The sequence below is a fragment of the Bubalus kerabau genome, chromosome 7 (genome assembly GCF_029407905.1).
Source record: "Bubalus kerabau isolate K-KA32 ecotype Philippines breed swamp buffalo chromosome 7, PCC_UOA_SB_1v2, whole genome shotgun sequence".
NCBI lineage: Eukaryota > Metazoa > Chordata > Mammalia > Artiodactyla > Bovidae > Bubalus > Bubalus kerabau.
Window position 1 is genome coordinate 68830587 of NC_073630.1, and position 22151 is coordinate 68852737.

Below are 22151 nucleotides of genomic sequence, written 5' to 3' on the forward strand. Positions count from 1 at the left end.
ATAATAAATAGAAGTATGATTGAGAGTTTGATTAATGAAATAAAAATCTTTAAATGGTAGAGAGAACTGAACAGCAGAAACTGCTTAAGATAAAGTAAGAGGCTAACATACCCCACCAGGATTATGGATTAGCAAAGATACAACATTGGTTGGTAGAGGAAACCTTAAGCTACTTAGTAGGTATATTGGCTGCAGTATTCCTAACGAATAGGACATTAAAAATGACACTTGAGAACTAGCTTGTATAGGGCTGGGAAACAGCCCAGCAAACAGTTGTGGATCCTGCTTTTCAGCTGGCAGTTCTTTCTTTAGCAGACCCGTTTGTAACTGTGCTAATCACTGTTGGATGAGTTATGACTTCCAAAGGGTCAAATTTCCTCAAGCAGAGATTTTTGGGAAAATGGGAAGATTTTTTTTCTGCTCACAATTCCCTCAATCTAGGTTCAAGAAGAGAAAGATACAGAGCATGTGTCTTGATAATCCATCCTTCCTAAACTTTTTGCAGAGGTTAATACTTCCAAGCTGTTTTAAATTACTAATCCTTAATAAATGCTTCACTGAGATAAGAAGTTATTCAAGCCTGTGCCATTTTATACATAATTGAAAAATCCCATTTTATTTGCTCATTTGTATTAGGGTAGTTTCAAGAAAATGATCAAACCCTGTTCTTGTACTTCATGTTCCTATTTACAGGTTATAATTATCTACATAATAACTAAGCAAAAGAAACATGAAAAGGAACTTCCAGTCACTCAGAACAACAAGGAGAATAGCTTCTAGGATAAACATTTCAAGATGAGGAGCAGCGCATTTAGCATTTCAGATCATATGTACATTGTGAAACTTTGCCTCCTTGCAGTTAGCCCAGAAAATAGCATTAGTGGGTAAAGGTGAAGAAGTGAGCCATCTTGACTTCTAACTAAATCAATCAAACCATAATTGATGAAAGTGAGTGTCATGCCCTTTTCCTACTTCACTGTCAGCTTGCAATTATGTGCTGTGTCTAAAACTTAAATGCACAGGTTAACTCAGTATCTTTTTTTAGTAATGAAATTAACATCACACAAATGCAGACCTAAATAATTAACTTAGGTGCATAATTACATCATGAAATTGGGTTGATTCTCATCTGATCCTAGGAACCTGGCATTGATCTCTCCCTAAGCTATTGATTCACATGGCCAAAACAGTAAAATAGATCAGTGGTTAGCAGTGAATCAGATACTAAGGCTATAAACGTAGAGAAAAGGTACAAGTGTAGCTAATCACCAGCACAAATAGCTTTAGCGATGCAAGTTCATAGGATTCTTCCCCACTTTGCTCAATTATTATAAAAGCACCAACTTCTTGATACTGTCACAAGATAAGAAAAAGACTTGGTATTCCTTTCTTCAAATGAAAAAGAAAAAAAGGTTTTGTCAGATACTTAAATCATTGAAGTCAGTCATCAATACACTGACGGATAATATGACATAAATCCTCCATTCAGTTACCAACTGGGTTCTATTTTTATGTCTGTAAATTTAGATTGCCAAAAGTACATAATGCCATGTACATTCATCAAATAACTTTTTAACAAATATTTTTCAGTGTTCAAGTTACTTCTATATTGTTCTCAGTTTACAAAGATGAATGTGAAGTTTTTCCATTATGTATATTTACATAATAAAATTGGAAATTAATACTACTTAGGAGAGACAGAATTAAAGAGAAATAAAAACAAAAGAGATTATTTTCAGCTAGGAGAAATTAATAAAGACTTCATGATGGAAATTTTATTTAATCTGAATTGACTTTTAAACAGTTGCAGACTAACATTAGAGATTTTTGTCTCTAAAACAAAAGTTAATTATGCTGTCCAAGTTCAATTACTAACACAAACATAGAATCAGAGAATTTCTGGCGTATCAGTATGCTTCTAGAATAGCACTCTTTGCAGTATCATTGGAAGTGCTGGCTTCCAGTGTTTACTTATCACAAAATAGAGTTCTCTATGCAGATAAAACCAAAGCCTGTTGCAGGACTTGCACAACTTCTCCTAGAGAGATTTGTCATGATTTCTGTTATAGCAAAATGTTAAAAGTGGAGACTTTTAACAAGGTTTATCTACTTCAGATTTTATTTAAACTGATGTGAGTTAAAATCCATTGCCCATCGGAAACCTAAGGCTTTCATACATTATTTAAAAGCCTTTGGACTAAAAAAAAAAAAATATATATATATATATATATATATATATATATATATATAAATAACACAACTAAGGAATAGGACATTCTCTTTAACTGTATGCTGCTGCTACTGCTGCTAAGTTGCTTCAGTCATGTCCGACTCTGTGCGACCCCACAGACGGAAGCCCACCAGGCTCCCCTGCCCCTGGGATTCTCCAGGCAAGAACACTGGAGTGGGTTGCCATTTCCTTCTCCAATGCATGAAAGTGAAAAGTGAAAAGGAAGTCACTCAGTCGTGTCCGACTCTTAGTGACCCCATGAACTACAGCCAACCAGGCTCCTCCATCCATGGGATTTTCCAGGCAAGAGTACTGGAGTGGGGTGCCATTGCCTTCTCCACTTTAACTGTATACATAATTTTAAATACTTTTAAGATAAACTACAACAAATACATCAAATGTGTGTTATAGTGAGAAGTTACGATGTAATCTAAAGAATACTGGTTGAATGGAGACAGGAAATCATGTCAGCTCCCAATTCTGTGAGTTCCTAGAGTAGGAAGCTGATCAAGTCCTTTATTCTTTTTCAATGGAAAAATGAGTGCACTACATAAAATTATCATTCTTATCTTTCCTAGCTCTAAGTTTCAGTGATCATATTCTAAACATAAGAATAAAGGCCCTATCGACATTGTAGCACCCAGTGACTTATCCTCATAAAAATACTTCTGATTTAAGATATTGAGAGAGTCAATTCCTATGGGGTTGATAAGAAGTCCAGGGTCCCCAAGGAGGAGATTTTTTTTTTCTTTTTTCTCTACATTCCTCAGTGTTAGTCACATAAAACTTTGTTTTCTTTAAGCCCAGAACTGATGATTACACAACAAACAACTCAGTTTAAACTCTGCACTAGGGATTATATAACAACAATGTATCCTGCTTGAGAGTGATTTCTCCTTCCTGAAAACCTTCTGACGAATTCTGATACCTTCACTTCAGTTCAGTCAGATAGTTCAGTCCTTGGTCGTGTCTGACTCATTGCAACCCCATGAATTGCAGCACGCCAGGCCTCCCTGTCCATCACCATCTCCCAGAGTTCACTCAGACTCACGTCCATCGAGTCAGTGATGCCATTCAGCCATCTCATCCTCTGTCGTCCCCTTTTCCTCCTGTCACCAATCCCTCCCAATTCAGAGTCTTTTTCAAAGAGTCAACTCTTCGAATGAGGTGGCCAAAGTACTGGAGTTTCAGCTTTAGCATCATTCCTCCCAAAGAAATCCCAGGGCTGATCTCCTTTAGGATGGACTGGTTGGATCTCCTTGCAGTCCAAAGGACTCTCAAGAGTCTTCTTCAACACCACAGTTCAAAAGCATCAGTTATTCGGTGCTCAGCTTTCTTCACAGTCCAACTCTCACATTCATACATGACCACAGGAAAAACCACAGCCTTGACAAGACAGACCTTTGTTGGCAAAGTAATGTCTCTGCTTTTCAATATGCTATCTAGGTTGGTCATAATTTTTCTTCCAAGGAGTAAGCGTCTTTTAATTTCATGGCTGCAGACATCATCTGCAGTGGCACTTCAGTTCAGTTCAGTTCAGTTCAGTTCACCCTTTGTGACTCCAAGAATTGCAGTACGCCAGGCCTCCCTGTCCATCATGCACTGCCAGAGTCCACACAAAACCATGTCCCTTGAGAAGGTGATGTGATCCAACCATCTATCCTCTGTCATCCCCTTCTCCTCCAGCCCTCAATCTTTCCCAGCATCAGGATCTTTTCCAAAGAGTCAGCTATTCATATCAGGTGGCTGAACTATTGGAGTTTCAGCTTTAGCATCATTCCTTCCAAAGAAATCCCAAGGCTGATCTCCTTCAGAATGGACTGGTTGGATCTCCTTGCAGTCCAAGAGACTCTCAAGAGTCTTCTCCAACACCACATTCAAAAGCTTCGATCTTCTGCGCTCAGCTTTCTTTATAGTCCAACTGTCACATCCATACATGACCATTGGAAAAACCATAGCCTAAACTAGATGGACCTTTGTTGGCAAAGTAATGTCTCTGCTTTTTAATATGCTGTATAGGTTAGTCATAACTTTCCTTCCAAGGAGTAAGTGTCTTTAAATTTCATGGTGGAAGTCACCATCTGCAGTGATTTTGGAGCCCAGAAAAATAAAGTCTGACACTGTTTTCACTGTTTCCCTATTTATTTCCCATGAAGTGATGGCACCGGATGCTATGATATTAGTTTTCTGAATGTTGAGATTTAAGCCAACTTTTCACTCTCCTCTTTCACTTTTATCAAGAGGCCTCTTTAGTTCATCTTTGCTTTCTGCCACAAAGGTGGTGTCATCTGCATATCTGAGGTTATTGATATTTCTCCCAGAAATCTTGATTCCAGCTTGTGCTTCCTCAAGCCAAGTGTTTCTCATGATGTACTCTGCATATAAGTTAAATAACTAGGGTGACAATATACAGCCTTGATGTACTCCTTTTCCTATTTGGAACCAGTCTGATGTTCCATATCCAGTTCTAACTGTTGCTTCCTGACTTGCATACAGATTTCTCAAGAGGCAGGTCAGGTGGTCTGGTATTCCCATCTCTTTAAGAATTTTCCACAGTTTATTGTGATCCACACAGTCAAAGACTTTGGCATAGTCAAAAGCAGAAGCAAATGTTTTCTGGAACTCTCTTGCTTTTTTGATGATCCAGCGGATGTTGGCAATTTGATCTCTGGTTCCTCTGCCTTTTCTAAAACCAGCTTGAACAACTGGAAGTTCACAGTTCACATATTGTAGAAGGCTGGCTTGGAGAATTTTGAGCATTATTTTACTAGCGTGTGAGATAAGTGCAATTGTGCAGTAGTTTGAAAATTCTTTGGCATTGCCTTTCTTTGGGATTGGAATGAAAATTGAACTTTTCCAGTCCTGTGGCCACTGCTGAGTTTTCCAAATTTGCTGGCATATTGAGTGCAGTACTTTCATAGCATCATGTTTCAGGATTTGAAATAGCTCAACTGGAATTCCAATACCTTCAAAAGTTGTGTTCATAGTGATGCCTCCTAAGGCCTACTTGACTTCACATTCTAGGATGTCTGGCTCAAGGTGAGTGATCACACCATTGTGATTATCCAGGCATGAAGATCTTTTTTCTACAGTTCTTCTGTGTATTCTTGCCAACTCTTCTTAATATCTTCTGCTTCTGTTAGGTCCCTACAAATTCTGTCCTTTATTGAGCCGATCTTTGCATAAAATGTTCCCTTGGTAACTCTAATTTTCTTGAAGAGATCTCGAGTCTTTCCCATTCTGTTGTTTTCCTCTATTTCTTTGTATTGATCGCTGAGGAAGTCTTTCTTATCTTTCCTTGCTATTCTTTCGAACTCTGAATTCAAATAGGTATATCTCCTTTTCTCCTTTGCTTTTCATGTCCCTTCTTTTCACAGCTATTTGTAAGTCCTCCTCAGACAGCCATTTTGCTTTTTTGCATTTCTTTTTCTTGGGGATGGTCTTGATTCCTGTCTCCTGCACAATGTCACAAACGTCCATCCATAGTTCATCAGGCACTCTGTCTACCAGATCTAGTCCCTTAAATCTATTTCTCACTTCCACTGTATAGTCATACGGGATTTGATTTAGGTCATTCCTGAATGGTCTAGTGGTTTTCTCCACTTTCTTCAGTTTCACTCTGAATTTGGTAATAGGGAATTCATGATCTGAGCCACAGTCAGCACCCAGTCTTGTTTTTGCTGACTGTATAGAGCTTCTCCATGTTTGCCTGCAAAGAATATAATCAATATGATTTCAGTGTTGACCATCTGGTGATGTCCATGTGTAGAGTCTTCTCTTGTGCTGTTGGAAGAGGGTGTTTTCTATGACTAGTGCGTTCCCTTAGCAAAACTCTATTAGCCTTTGCCCTGCTTCAGTCTGTATTCCAAGGCCAAATTTGCCTGTTACTCCAGGTGTTTCTTGACTTCCTACTTTTGCATTCCCATCCCCTATAATGAAAAGGACATCTTTTTTGGGTGTTAGTTCTAGTAGGTTTGTAGGCCTTCATAGAACTGTTCAACTTCAGCTTCTTCAGCATTACTGGTCAGGGCATAGACTTGGATTACCGTGATATTGAATGGTTTGCCTTGGAAACAAACAGAGATCATTCTGTCGTTTTTGAGATTGCATCCAAGTACTGCATTTCGGAGTCTTTTGTTGACTATGATGGCTACTTCATTTCTTCTTAAGGGATTCCTGCTTACAGTACTGTAGATGTAATGGTCATCTGAGTTAAATTCACCCATTCCAGTCCATCTTATTTCGCTGATTCCTAGAATGACGATGTTCACTCTTGTCATCTCCTGTTTGACCACTTTCAATTTGCCTTGATTCATGAACCTAACATTCCAGATTCCTATACAATATTGCTCTTTACAGCATCAAACCTTGCTTCTATCACCAGTCCCATCCCCAACTGGGAATTGTTTTTGCTTTGGCTCCATCCTTTCTTTCTTTCTGGAGTTATTTCTCCGCTGATCTCCAGTAGCATATTGTGCACCTACCGACCTGGGGAGTTCATCTTTCAGTGTCCTAGCTTTTTGCCTTTTCATACTGTTCATGGGGTTCTCAGGGCAAGAATATTGAAGCGGTTTGCCATTCCCTTCTCTAGTAGACCACATTCTGTCAGACCTCTCCACCATGACCCATCTGTCTTTGGTGGCCTGACACAGCACGGCTTAGTTTCATTGAGTTAGACAAGGCTGTGGTCCATGTGATCAGATTGGCTAGTTGTCTGTGATTGTGGTTCAGTCTGTCTGCCCTCTGATGCCCTCTCTCAGTGCCTACCATCTTACTTGGTTTTCTCTTACCTTGGACGTATCTCTTAATGTATATTATGGGAGTAGGTCTGGTCAGTACATTTCAGTCACTAAGTCCTGTCTGACTCTTTGAAACCCCATGGACTGCAGCACCCCTGGCCTCCCTGTCCATCACCAACTCCCAGAGTTTACTCAAACCCATGTCCATTGAGTCAATGATGCCATCCAACCATCTCATCCTTTGTCGTCCCCTTCTTCTCCCGGCTACAATCTTTCTGAGCATCAGGGTCTTTTCAAATGAGTTAGTCCTTCACATCATGTGGTCAAAGTATTGGAGTTTCAGCTTCAACATCAGTCCTTCCAATGAATATTCAGGACTTATTTCCTTTAGGATGGACTGGTTGGATTGCCTTGCTGTCCAAGGGACTCTCAAGAGTCTTCTCCAACACCACAGTTCAAAAACATCAATTCTTCGGTGCTCAGCTTTCTTTATAGTCCACCTTTCACATCCATACATGACAACTGGAAAAAACATTGTTTTGACTGGACGGATCTTTGTTGGCAAAGTAATGTCTCTGCTTTTTAACATGCTGTCTAGGTTGGTCATAACATTCCTTCCAAGGAGTAAGCATCTTTTAACTTCGTGGCTGCAGTCACCATCTGCAGAGATTTTGGAGCCCCAAAAAATAAACTCTGCCACTGTTCCACTGTTTCTCCATCTATTTGCCATGAAGTGATGGGACTGGATGCCATGATCATAGTTTTCTGAACGTTGATCTTTAAGCCAACTTTTTCACTCTCCTCTTTCACGTTCATCAAGAGGCCCTTTAGTTTCTCTTCACTTTCTGCAGTAAGGGTGGTTCCATCTGCATAGCTGAGGGTATTGATATTTCTCCCCAGCAATCTTGATTCCAGTTTGTGCTTCATCCAGCCCAGTGTTTCTCATGATGTACTCTGCATATAAGTTAAGTAAGCAAGATGACAACTACAGCCTTGACGTTACTCCTTTTCCGATTTGGAACCAGTCTGTTTTTCCCTGGCCAGATCTAACTGTTGCTTCCTGACCTGCATATGGATTTCTCAGGAGGAAGGTCAAGTGATCTGGTATTCCCATCTCTTTCAAAATTTTCCACAGTTTATTGTGATCCATACAGTCAAAGGCTTTGCCATAGTCAATAAAGGAGAAATAGATGTTTTTCTGGAACTCTCTTGCTTTTTGGATGACCCAGCGGATGTTGGCAACTGGATCTCTGGTTCCTCTGCCTTTTCTAAATCCAGCTTGAACATCTGGAAGTTCACCATTCACATATTGTTGAAGCCTGACTTGGAGAATTTTTAGCATTACTTTACTAGCATGTGATGAGTGCAATTGTACAGTAGTTTGAGCATTCTTTGGCATTGCCTTTCTTTGGGATTGGAATGAAGACTGACCCTTTCCAGTTCTGTGGCCACTGCTGAGTTTTCCAAATTTGCTGGTATATTGAGTGCAGCACTTTCACAGCATCATCTTTCAGGATTTGAAATAGCTCAACTAGAATTCCATCACCTCCACTAGCTTTGCTTGTGGTGAGCTTCCTAAGGCCCACTTGACTTCACATTCCAGGATGTCTGGCTCTAGGTGAGTGATCACACCATCACGATTATCCGGGCATGAAGATCTTTTTTTGTACAGTTCTTCTGTGTATTCTATTCACCTCTTTTTATTTTTATTTTATTTTTTTTAATTTTATTTTATTTTTAAACTTTACATAATTGTATTAGTTTTGCCAAATCTTCTGCTTCTGTTAGGTCCATACCATTATGGCAGAGACATTACTTTGTTGAATAAGGTCCATATAGTCAAATTTATGGTTTTTCTGGTAGTCATGTGTGTATGTGGGGGTTGGACCATAAAGAAAGCTAAGCATCAAAGAATTGATGCTTTTGATCTGTGGTGTTGGAGAAGACTCTTGAGAGTCCCTTGGACTGCAAGGAGATCCAACCAGTCCATCATAAAGGAAATCAGTCCTGAATATTCACTGCAAGGACTGATGCTGAAGCTGAGGCTCCAATACTTTCACAACCTGATGTGAAGAACTGATTCCTTGGAAATCACTCTGATGCTGGGAAAGGTTTTAGGCATGAGACAAAGAGGCAACAGAGGATGAGATGGTTGAATAGCATCACCAACTCGATGGGCATGAATTTTAGCAAGCTCCTGGAGTTGGTGATGGACAGGAAAGCCTGGTGTGCTGCAGTCCACAGGGTTGCAAAGAATCAGACATTACTGAGTGACTGAAGTGAACTGAACTGAATCTTCTGAAATATTATCCCTTTGAAGTGATCTTTATCCATGATAAATCATCATCTTATGTGCTAAACTGCTTTTCCCTATTCATTGTTTTTCTGTTTTTTTTTTAAATATTATTAGCAACATATTACTATTTGTCACTCTCCTCATATAAATAAATTTTATATTAAGAAATGAAACAATCAAAGTGGTTGCTTAATAACTTTGAATTCATCACTGAAAACCTTTGGTAGGTACCATATAACTCAATTTAAATAAAGAGGTGAAAACTGTAGATTCAAAAGGTATAACTGTATTAACTATAACATTTGACAAATGAAATAGGGCCTTAAATTAGCTAGGTAGGAAGCAAAACTAAAAACCAGATTTTAATGACATTTTTCCCCCTAATCCTAACCTGAGGCCAGAACTGTCAAGCAGTACTAGCCCATTATAGAACATTCTATATCTATTAGTACATAAAGGACTCAAAATGATAACTAAGCTGGGAGGCATATCATTAAAAAAGAATTCAACATTAGACACCTCCAAAGACTAACCACAGTATTAGAAAATGAATTATTAAATATATATTTAATATAGGAGGCAATATTTAATATTTTTAAACAGGAATTAAGTGTAATAATTGGAGAAGGCAATGGGACCCCACTCCAGTACTCTTGCCTGGAAAATCCCATGGACGGAGGGGCCTGGTGGGCTGCAGTCCATGGGGTCGCTAGAGTTGGACACGACTGAGCGACTTCACTTTCACTTTCATGCATTGGAGAAGGAAATGGCAACCTACTTCAGTGTTCTTGCCTGGAGAATCCCAGGAACAGGGGAGCCTGGTGGGCTGCCGTCTATAGGGTCGCACAGAGTCAGACACATCTGAAGTGACTTAGCAGCAAGGGTAATAATAGCCATGATACAATACATGGAAAGATACCATGTTATAGTAAAAATATGCATAATAGTATAGCATTTGGGGAAGCCATGTACATAAAGTTATTAAAATGTTAAAATAGTAGCTAACAGTGGTGACCACTGTATAATGATAATCCATGATATTATTCAAAAATAGTTTAGAAAATATGGCATAGGGTCACCATTTGCAAATTAAAATACATATGGATTTATAACAGAATTTTTCCTGACCCTTCATCCTCTGTATTGATCTAATTTAATACTTTAAAAGCCATCCTCCCCACTAAGTTTTATGCTTCTCCAAAGAAGGCCATATATTTTCTAACTCAGTAATCAATGTATCAACTGTCACAATAGAAGTGTTACATAAATAAAAGACTAATAAGATCAGAGAATAAAAATTTTAAAGTGTTTTTTAACATTAAGAAATAGTATAAATTATTTTAATAATTTTTGCAGGTTTAGTTGTTAATTTAATTTCTTTATAAGAACTCTAACTTCCTATTCTTGGAGCAAATGAGCATTCTGGATCAAAGCAGCACAGAGATGAAAATAACACTTATCTATTTATAATTTTTATTTCTGTTAGTGTTGAGTCAAAAGTTACCTAAAATAGAGCCAGTGAAAAGAAATTGACTTTAAAGGATATAATGAAAAAATAAATCTTAATGTAATATGCAAAAAAAGAAATAAAAACCATGGTAGCAAGCTTTAAAATGTTGTACAAATGAAACAAGTAAACTTAATGTGTTGCTGTTTTATAATTCCTAAAAGTAATATAGCTGGCAAGGAGTGACTATTTCCTGTTAATATAGTAAAAGTAAAACATGGAGTTAATTTAATATTTAGAAGCTATGTTTAAATCTTTATTTCCTTAAATCTGGAAGCATCAGTAACAAAAAAAGAGAAGAAAGGAAGGAGAGGAATGGGAAGGAAAAGAGGAGAGAGGAAGAAACCCCGAGAAAGAGGGGCAGAAAGAGACAAAGACAGAGAAATGGAAGAACTTATGAACATTGGGTAGAGAAGGAAATGGCAACCCACTCCAGTATTCTTGCCTAGAGAATCCTGTGGACGGAGGAGCCTGGCAGGCCACTGCCCATAGGGTCGCAAAGAGTCGGACACAACTGGAGTGACTTAGCATGCATGCACGCATTGGAGAAGGAAATGGTGACCCACTCCAGTATTCTTGCATGGAGACTCCCAGGGACAGAGGAGCCTGGTGGGCTGCTGTCTATGGGGTCGTACAGAGTCGGACACAACTAAAGCAACTTAGCGGCAGTAGCAGCAAGAACATCATGACCAATTGTATGAACCATGCTAAAGAAATGTGCTCCTTGAAAGAAATTCATGATTCATGAAGAAAAAACTTCTCCCCAAGCACCAGCTTTCTCAGTATATTTGGAATGGTTAAACAAAAGTTATATGTCTAGGGATTTAATTATAAAAATTGAGTTTGATAAAATAAGGTAAAATTAAAAAAAAATCTTAAAAGTCAGTTCTCACCATTCTCAAATGAATTATTTAAATATACCTTACCCTCTAACTATACCTCATGGGCTTCCCAGGTGGCTCAGTGGTAAAAAAAAAAAAAAAAAAATCTGTGCTAATGCAGAAGCCGCAGGAGACACCTGTTCGTTCCTGTGTCAGGAAGATCCCCTGGAGAAGGAAATGCCAACCCACTCTAGTATTCTTGCCTGGAGAATCCCAGGGACAGAAGGGCCTGGCAAGCTACAGTCCATGGGGTCACAAAGAGTTAGACACGACTGAAGAGACTTAGCATGCACTCAGGCACCTTCTATACAGACATTTGATGCTTGCCCATTCTGCTTAAATGATAGAACAAAACTTCTTTACTGAAAAAATCTCTTATCCACCTTTTTTTATTTCCATGCAATAATAATTAATGTTTATAACTTTTGTAAGTTCACCTATGCTTTAAGATTATTTATACTTTTATAGGGAACAGTTGAACTTTCCTTTTCTGGCAAAAAGAACCTGAAAGGGGGCATTATTGTTAAATATTTCTATACTGGCAAGAAAGAAAACAACTTGTCTTTTGCTAAATACAATAAATCCTATTTGTGTACTGCTCAGATCCTGATGCTGGGAAAGACTGAAGGTGGGAGGAAAAGGGGATGACAGAGGATGAGATGGTTGGATGGCATCACCGACTCCATGGACATGAGTTTGAGTAAACTCTGGGAGTTGGTGATGGACAGGGGAGGCCTGGCGTGCTGCAGTCCAGGGGATCGCAAAGAGTTGGACATGACTGAGCGACTGAACTGAACTTCCCTGTGTTGTCACTCCAGCAGGTAGTTACTCTGGAATCTAGCCCAGCTGGTGCCCTGGCTTCTTTCTAATTTGCCCTCTTTATAACTGGTGCCTTCAGTCTTCAGCCCTGTCTCCAGTACCATAACCAATAAAAATTTCAAGGCTGAAGAATCTATCCAGCTTAGGAACCATAGTCTCAGATCATGTGACCTATGACCCTGGCATTTACAATGATATAAAGTTAAATTCTATAGACATGATTTGGGATCTTGTTCTTGAGAAGTTTTTTTATCACTGTTTTTCTCTCTGGTCTGACACTTTCAAAGTACCTATACTGATAATCTCTTAATATTGGGCTATATAAGGGTGTTGCTGCTGCTGCTGCTAAGTCGCTTCAGTCGTGTCCAACTCTGTGTGACCCCATGACGGCAGCCCACCAGGCTCCCCTGTCCCTGGAATTCTCCAGGCAAGAACACTGGAGTGGGTTGCCATTTCCTTCTCCAATGCATGAAAGTGAAAAGTGAAAGTGAAGTCGCTCAGTTGTGTCTGACTCTTAGCGACTCCATGGACTGCAGCCTACCAGGCTCCTCCGTCCATGGGATTTTCCAGGCAAGAGTGCTGGAGTGGATTGCCATTTCCTTCTCCAGGGGATCTTCCCGACCCAGGAATCGAACCTGAGTCTCCGGCATTGCAGGCAGACGCTTTACCGTCTGAGCCACCAGGGAAACCCATGTCCAAACTATAGCTGTAATTTTCAATGATTACTGTTCTGTACTTACTCCCCTTGTGTTGCTGCCGCTGCTGCTGCTAAGTCGTTTCAGTCGTGTCCGACTCTGTGCGACTCCATAGAGGGCAGCCCACCAGGCTTCCCCGTCCCTGGGATTCTCCAGGCAAGAACACTGGAGTGGGTTTGCCATTTCCTTCTCCAATGCATGAAAGTGAAAAGTGAAAGTGAAGTCGCTCAGTCGTGTCCGACTCTAGCGACCCCATGGACTGCAGCCTACCAGGCTCCTCTGTCCATGGGATCTTCCAGGCAAAAGTACTGGAGTGGGGTGCCATTGCTAGATACCCATTAATCATCTTGGATTCACTGGAGCTTTCACTGATTTTTATTCAGGGAATTCCCATAACCCTTGGCTGTTATATGTGCTACCAGAGGATAACTGCAATTGTTTAATTACCCTGAGATATTTACTCAAAAGAGTGAAAACACATAATCTCCTCAAAACTTGAAAAATTAAGAGGATGAAATACTTTAATTTCAGTCTAATAACCTCTATTAACGTTTTGTGCCTTCAGTTTTTATTGTATTTTTTTTTCTGTTTACATTTAGATAGTTTTAATTAGAGCATGCATAGTTGAATGGCCTCTTTCCAAGTTAGTTGTTTTTTTTTTTTTTCCAATTCTGATTAGTTGCATCTGTTACTCACTTTGCACTAAAATTTTCAAAATAAAAATTATGGGACAATCTATTTATTGACTAATTTATTCATTCTTTTAACATGCAATTATTGAATATCCAATGTTTGACAGTGACACCAGGATTGAAGCCATTAACCTAACCTTGAATTAAAAAAAAAAAGAAAAGAAAGATACATATGGTTGTAGAATGATACTGTTTTAGGTCTTATCAATAATCTACAGATACTATTTTATGCAGCCAAGTTTGAAAAAAAAAAAAAGCATTTGTACCAAACCACATTTTACTTCATTTGAAAAAGTAAAATTATTAAACTTATATAGTAGCTTTGATTCTTATCAGTACCTTAAGTTGTTTATATAGTTAAGAGGGGGAAAAGACTTGCTTGCTTAATTCTATTCAAGTCTGCTTGTTTTATTACAGTCACAGTCAAAGCAATTCTATTCATTTTATAATAATTGAATTCTAATGTTCCTGCATTGTTTAGTTAGAATAGTTTTCTCTGTAAACTGTTCCTTCGTTCCTAGTATGACATGCTTCTGTTTTAATAAACACTATTAAATATTCTAGTTTTTTTCTTATATGTGCTTTAGTATCACCAATTTTAATAGTAATTTCACTTAATTAGCTTAAAAAAAAAAACTATCACTGTCCAAGGTTACAAGTGTGTGATTTGCCCCACTGGAAACTAAATATTTAATACTATGAAACTTTTATGCAAGAATATCATCACAGAAGTCTCTTGATAGCTCTTCATGTGAAAGTATTTCTGGAATACTAATTCAGTCTTGAATTCTACTTCTTTTTAATAACCTCATTTTTTTTTAATGAATTCATTCAAATTGAAGACAAAAGGCTCAAATAAAAAATATACAATGCAGGAAAATTTAGACTTCCACATCCCCAAATGGGTTTACCTAAGTATTAGTAGAGACTGAATATTTTAAGATTCTTTTAAAGAGAAAATTAACATCTTAGTAAGGCATTACTTTATAAAATTTTATATTTGCATAATGTTAAATTAATACACACAGCTATATAAACTTCTTTATCTTTACGAAAACCAGTGGTTGTATACAAATTTGTTTGGAGTTAGAAGGAAAACTAAAACACTTTCAAATTTTACCTTCCCTCGCTTTATCTTCATTTTCTTGTCAACTTATCAGTTTAATTTGCTATATCAGCTTCATCTTACAGGTCCTTAAATGTATATATTCCTCAAGGTCTGATATTGTTTCTTTTTCCTTCTCTCTTTACTTTCAGACTTTCCAGTTCCTCAGAGGTTTAGCTAATCCCTGACAATATTTGCTTCAACCCTTTACCCTGAGAGCAGGCTCCAATTTTCAGATTATCAAATTCAACTTATCCACAGCCAGTTCATATTCATTTGCATTAAGGCAACAAAGATGTCCATTATTGTGTGGAAAGAATCCTGCCACTATGGTGATCAATATAGGCACTGTGAAAGTTAATGACAAACACATGAACATCATGTTGACTGAGAGAAAAACCGATCATGACTGTAATACTATAGGACAAAGTAGACACTGATAACTGTTAGGTATATAACGATGGTTATTCAGGTATAATAAAGGGCTTCCCCATTGGCTCAGTGGTAAAGAATAGCCTGCCCATATAGGAGGTGCAGGTTCGATCCCTGGGTGAGGAATATCCCCCTCAAGTAAGACATAGCAACCCACTCTAGTATTCTTGTCTCGGAAATCCCATGGACAGAGGAGCCTGGCGGGCTACAGTCCATGGAGCCACAGAAGAGTCAGACAGGACAATGACTAAACAATAACATTCAAGTATAAAATGGTTAAGACTAGAATAAAGGGACAATTTGTTGTAATAACGAATAAATGAAGTTGGGGAGAAAAATCATCAAAGCCTTAGAAAATTATCTTTGCATGGTATTATGCACTGAATTCAGAGAAGGCAATGGCACCCCACTCCAGTACTCTTGCCTGGAAAATCCCATGGATGGAGGAGCCTGGTAGCCTGCAGTCCATGGGGTCGCTAAGAGTCGGACACGACTGAGCAACTTCACTTTCACTTTTCACTTTCATGCATTGGAGAAGGAAATGGCAACCCACTCCAGTGTTCTTTCATGGAGAATCCCAGGGACGGGGGAGCCTGGTGGGCTGCCGTCTATGGGGTCGCACAGAGTCAGACACGACTGAAGCGACTTAGCAGCAGCTGCAGCATGCACTGAATGGTGTCCTCCCACAATTTATATGCTGAAGGCCTAACCCCCCAATATGTTAGGGTATGACTGTTTTGGGAGACAGGGCTTTTAAGGAGATGATTAAGTTAAAATGAGGTTGTTAGGGTGGACCTGAATCCAATCTGACTGCTGTTCTTATAATAAGGGAAAGTTTGGATATTTGGATGAAACTTGGATGAAAATTTGGATACACAAAGAGCACAAGGGAAGTGGATGCACTGAAGAAAGCCTATATGATTCAGCAAAAAGGCGGATATATGCAAACCAAGGAGAGAAGTCTTAGAAAAAAGTAAAGTTGCTGACACCTTGATTTAGCTTCTGTCCTTCAGAACTTGAGACATAAGTGTCTATAGTTAGAGCCATCCAGTCTCTGATACTTTATTATGGCAGCCTGGGAGGCTAACATGGGTGTCCATCAAAGGAGATGAAAATAACACATGATAGAACCCATTGAAAAGCAACAAGTAGTCTGACTCAGAAATGGGATTATTAGGGTTCGGATCAGTACATTTCAATCTACTTTAAATAATGTCTATGGGTTGTATTGTAGGTGTTAATTATGTCTTTTTAATGGTAAGGAAAACTATTCACTCTACATGTAAGAGATAAAGCATAGTTACACACTTTTATTAATTTTCAGCCTAAATGACCTTCCCTTGGCATTTTTTCATATTCTCTCTCTTGCCCATAGGTCTCTTACACTCTCTTCCCTCTCTATCACCAACTTCTTATCTCATTCTCTTCTAAGTTAAGTTTCTTAAAATAGTAGTTATAGTGTAAGTCAATTTTCTCAAAATAGTAGTTCATAAAATTAACCTGCATTCCCACTTAATCTCCATCATCTTTAAATCAGCATATGATTTCATGTCTGTGAACCTGTATTTCAGGGCTCTGTGCCAAGAAGTTGGGTATGAGACCAATTATGAGGCTGGAGCAGACATATGATTCAGCTGTTATTCTTTTCTTACTTTCAGCATTCCTCTGAATTTTATCTGAGAGAATCAGTACCAGACTCTAGCTAATACCAGTAGGCCCAATTTAATTCATTTATCATTGGATTCTCATGTACATAGACAATTGTTTATTAATTCCTTCTTCTTCATCCTCTTTTCTTCCTCAGATACTTTAATATAATCTTCTCCCTGCTTCTCTTACCCACTGACGTTTCTGAGTATGTCCCTTTTCTGCACTTCTCTGTTTTTCCACCTGTAGTTTATACACATTGGCCTCAATTTACCATCTGATTGTCAGATCTGTATTCTTAATATGCATCGTCCTTGGATCACTTCTCAAGGCTTCAAGCTATATCTTATACTGCTTGTTCTTCCTCCTTTCTCAATTTATATCTATTTCCAAATCATCTCCAAATCAACTTATTCCCTGAACTTAAAATCCAAATCATTGCTGGACCGTTCCTCCTAAATGTGCCTTTAGCATTTGAGGGCATATGTGACTATATTTCCAATCTCAAAAGATGACTGCTGTCCACAAAGTCATCTCTATACCTTAGAGTCAGCCTATGCACAACCGGAAAATCACTTCACCTTTTCACCCCGAACTCATTCAGAATTAGCTCTGAGAAGTTGCTCACATATTCATTCTATTGCTGTGGTATGTACTCAAGAACTTTATGCAAATAGTAATTTTTAATATCATAACTCACCATATTTATGGGATCAACTGGTCCAATGCTGTTTACATAAACATCAGTTTCAATTACTGTGGGCCTCACTGCAAAATACCAATACAAAGAACGTTCAAAGATATAATCAGAGGTGGTGTTAAATCTTATTTAAATAAGTCTTTACTAATCATTAATACTTTATCATTTTAGTTATAAAACATTTTGCACTATGAAATGAAGGAGCATGATTCATTATATAAACACAACAATCTTTTAAATCAATTATGTAACTAAAAAAGACCATTTTTGACTAAAAATATTTCAGCACATAGCCTAAAAATGTTAAAACTGTTCAAACCTTCCATGAAAATTAATAAAGTTAATTCAGTTAAAATTGTTAGATGACTTACTCTGCAACAGTTATAGAATTTAGGATCGGATGGATTTTAGAGCCTAAACACTGTTATGTGAGCCTGTGCATGTGCACATGTTCAGTCGCTTCAGTCGTGTCCGATTCTTTGCAACTGTATGCACTGTAGCCTGCCAGGCTCCTCTGTCCATCGTATTCTCCAGGCAAGAGGGAGTGGGTTGCCATGCCCTCTTTCAGGGGATCTTCCCAACCCAGGGATCAAACCCATGTCTCCTGCATTACAGGTGAATTCTTTACTGCCAAGCCACCTGGGAAACCTGTTAATCTATTTAGTGCATATCAGTGGTGTGCTAGCAAATGTTACCAAGCTTACTCTTAGAGATGAGTAAAAAAGCCCTGATTTGTATCTTTTGCTGATTTCAATGTTGCAAATACTCCCACAATAACTGATGTAGAGATACCACTGTGAAGTCACTGAGTGCAGAGTGGGGACAATATGTAATTAGTGGCTATTGTGAGCCAGTATAAACCAGTTCCAGCAATACTAGAATTTGAAGCACAGTTATGATGATCAAAGGAGGTGATGAATGTAAAGCATCTACCTCTAGGTCTGATTCTTATCAAGAGCATAATCGGTGTATATACACCCCTTTCTTCCCTTGTTAACAATATTCCTTTGGATTGTTTACAGTTGGCTCCAAGGAAAGGTGTATTTTCATCTAACTCTCAGAGTATACTATATAGCCACCACTGTGAACTTCATCTGTTGTATTTTGTACGCAGCCATTTGTGCTTTCTGAGTTAGTCTTTAAATGTCTATAGTCTTATATTCTATCAAAATGTGTAGCACGGGTCAGCCTTTTAAACATTTACTGAATTATATGGTTAACTAATACACTCTATAGTAAATATTTTGTGATTGCTAAATAGCGATTGTGATTTAGGCTTTCTACCTTTGTCAGGTATTTTTGGCTTCCTATAATGAGATTTACCATAGTAATGATAATTTACATTCATGAGATTTTTTTGTTTACTATGAAAAACATTTTCACATAGTTTCTTTTTATTCCCTACTCCCCCAAAGGTTCATTTATTGATTCCACAAATACTTGTTGAGGAATACATGTAAGGGTTTCATAAGTAGACAAGAAGGGAACAAACGTTGTGAGAAAAAATCTATAATAGATCTCAAAGAGATTTACATAGAGATAATGCAAATTAAAGCAGAAAAACCACCTTATACATTAAAAGTTTCTAAAGTAAGCATGTTTCTAGTAATATTTATTCAGTATCCTTTCTGGATAACTTTATGTGATTTCCCTTTCTGGCCCAGTGTTTATCATTCTTACAATGCAAACACTATATTAGACCTGGCAGGATGAATCTTCTTGAATATGTAGCTGAGTCTGCCTGTCTGATTCCCTTGCCTGTCCCAAATCTCCCTGTCTTGGTAACCTACTCTGGCAGAGCTTCGAGGCTGGTAAGCTTCCATGGAAAACTTGAGGCATTTTGAGAAACAGTGCTTATATTATTTTAAAACCATATTTATTTTTAATCTTTGAAATTATAAATAGTTTCAGCAGGCAAAACTACAGGTTTCTGTACTTGAGTGCTCAGTTGCTCAGTCCCGCTCTTTACATCTCACTCTGCGACACCATGGACTGTAGCCTGCCAGGCTCCTCTGTCCATGGGATTTTCCATGCAAGAATACTGTAGGGGGTTGCAATTTCCTCCTCCAGGCGTAGGCTTCTAGATTTACACAATACATGACAATGTAATTGGATCTACTAACCAACAATTAGATTTCTTAAATAAAAGTAGGTCTTGTAAAGTAGAGAAGGTTTTATAGCTTAACTGATGACTTCTAAATGAGTTCTCTCAATCAGCTGCCATTTATTTTTGACTAGCTATGAGTTGTAAGTGTTCCCTGGTGGCTCAGAGGATAAAGCATCGGCCTGCCATGCAGGAGACTCGGGTTTGATCCAGGGGTTTGATCCCTGGGTTGGGAAGATCCCCTGGAGAAGGAAATGGCAACCCACTCCAGTATTCTTGCCTGGAGAATCCCATGGATAGAGGAGCCTGGCGGGCTACAGTCCACGGGGTCACAAAAAATATCATATTATTAAGCTAATTATAACTATATTCAGAGTGGTTTTATGCAAGTCAATTAATAACAAGACAATAGGTTGATTAGTTTCATTTGAAAGTACATTTTTTACTAGTTATAAGCAATTAAGTGCAGTGTACATGTCTTATTTGATTGGATTTTTGGTTCACCTGATAAACCAACAAACACTGAATACCTGCTCTTTATTGCATGATACTTGGGGCTGAATTTAGTCTATACCAAGAACTAAATGATTCTTGAGGACATTATTGGACTTCCCTGATAGCTCAGTTGTAAAGATTCCACCTGCAGTGCAGGAGACCTAGATTCAATTTCTGGGTTGGGAAGATTCCCTAGAGAAGAGAAAGGCTATCCACTCCGGTATTCTGGCCTGGAGAATTCCATTGACTGCACAGTCCATGGGCTCACAAAGAGTCAGACACGAATGAACAACTTTCACTTTCACTTTCAATAATTAAAAATGTGAGCATCTTTTCATCCGCCTGTTGACCAGCTATACGTATTCTTTGGAAAAATGTCTATATACGTCTTCTGCCTATTTTTGGATTGGGTTACTTGTTTTTTTCAATATTGAGTTGTAGATACTGTTTGTATATTTTGGATATTAACTCCCCATTGGACACATCACTGCCCATATTTTCTCCTATTCCATAGGTAGTCTTTTTGTTTTGTCAGTAATTTCCTTTGCTGTGCAGAAGCTTTTAAATTTAATTAGGTACCAATTATTTATATTTTGCTATTATTTATTTTTCCTCAGGGTACTAATCTAAGAAAATATTGCTACAATTTATGTCAGAGAATGTTTTGCCTATGTTCTCTTCTAGGAGTTTTATGTTGTCATGTTTTTCGTTTAGGTCTTTAAGCCATTTTGAGTTAATTTTTCTGTAGGGTATGAGGGAGTGTTCTAATTTCACTGATTTATAAGTAGTTGTCAAGCTTTTTCCAATACCAGTTTTTGAAGAGACTTAAGTCATTTAATATATATACTCTGAGATGAAAAGATAAAATGCTACTTTGCACTGTACATTTTGTTGTTGCTGTTCAGTTGTTAAGTCCTGTCCGACTCCGTGACCCCATGCACTGCAGCATGCCAGACTTTCCTGTCCTTCACTGTCTCCCAAAGTTTGCTCAAACACGTGCCCATTGAGTCACTCAACCATCTCATCCTCTGTCACCCCTTCTCCTCTTGCCTTCAATCTTTCCTAGCCTCGGGGTCTTTTCCAGTGAGTCAGCTCTTCATACCAGGTGGCCAAAGTATCAGAACTTCAGCTTCAACACCAATCCTTCCAATGAATATTCAGTGTTGATTTTCTTTAGGATTGACTGGTTAAATCTCCTTACTGTCCAAGGAACTCTCAAGAGTCTTCTTGAATGCCACAGTTTGAAAGCACCAGTTCTTCTGTGCATACATGACTACTGGAAAAACCATACATGACTATATGGACCACCCAACATCCATACATGACTACTGGAAAAACCATAACTTTGACTATATGGACCACTGTTGGCAAAGTGATATCTCTGCTTTTTAATATGCTGTCTAGGTTGTCATAGCTTTCCTTCCAAAAGAAAGTGTCTTTTAATTTCATGGTTGCAGTCACCATCCAAAGGAATTTTGGAGACTGAGAAGAGAAAATCTGTCACTATTTCTACTTTTTCCCCATCAATTTGCCATGAAGTTATGGGACGGGATGTCATGATCTTAGTTTTTTTGAATACTGAGTTTTAAGCCAGCTTTTTCACTCTCTTTTTTAACCCCCATCAAGAGGCTCTATATTTAAATAAAAATTAATTAAGTAAGCTTGAATTTAAATGTGCTTGCTTAGCCATACTAACATAATTCAATACTCAGTAGTCAATAACCATTTTCAATATTCAATACTCATAAATATAAGGCTATTATTAATATATATGACATATAATTAATACATATAAATTTAATTATTGAG

The 22151-nt window shown here is 38.2% G+C and overlaps 1 protein-coding gene across 1 annotated transcript in view; it reads right to left on the reverse strand.

Moving 5' to 3' along the window:
* The window catches only part of GABRG1 (gamma-aminobutyric acid type A receptor subunit gamma1), an 87751-nt gene that overhangs the window by 21134 nt on the left and 44466 nt on the right, over positions 1-22151 (reverse strand). The window contains exon 3 of the mRNA XM_055588468.1: positions 17744-17811. Within this exon, the coding sequence (XP_055444443.1) occupies positions 17744-17811 (68 nt within the window). The remainder of the gene's footprint in view (positions 1-17743; positions 17812-22151) is intronic.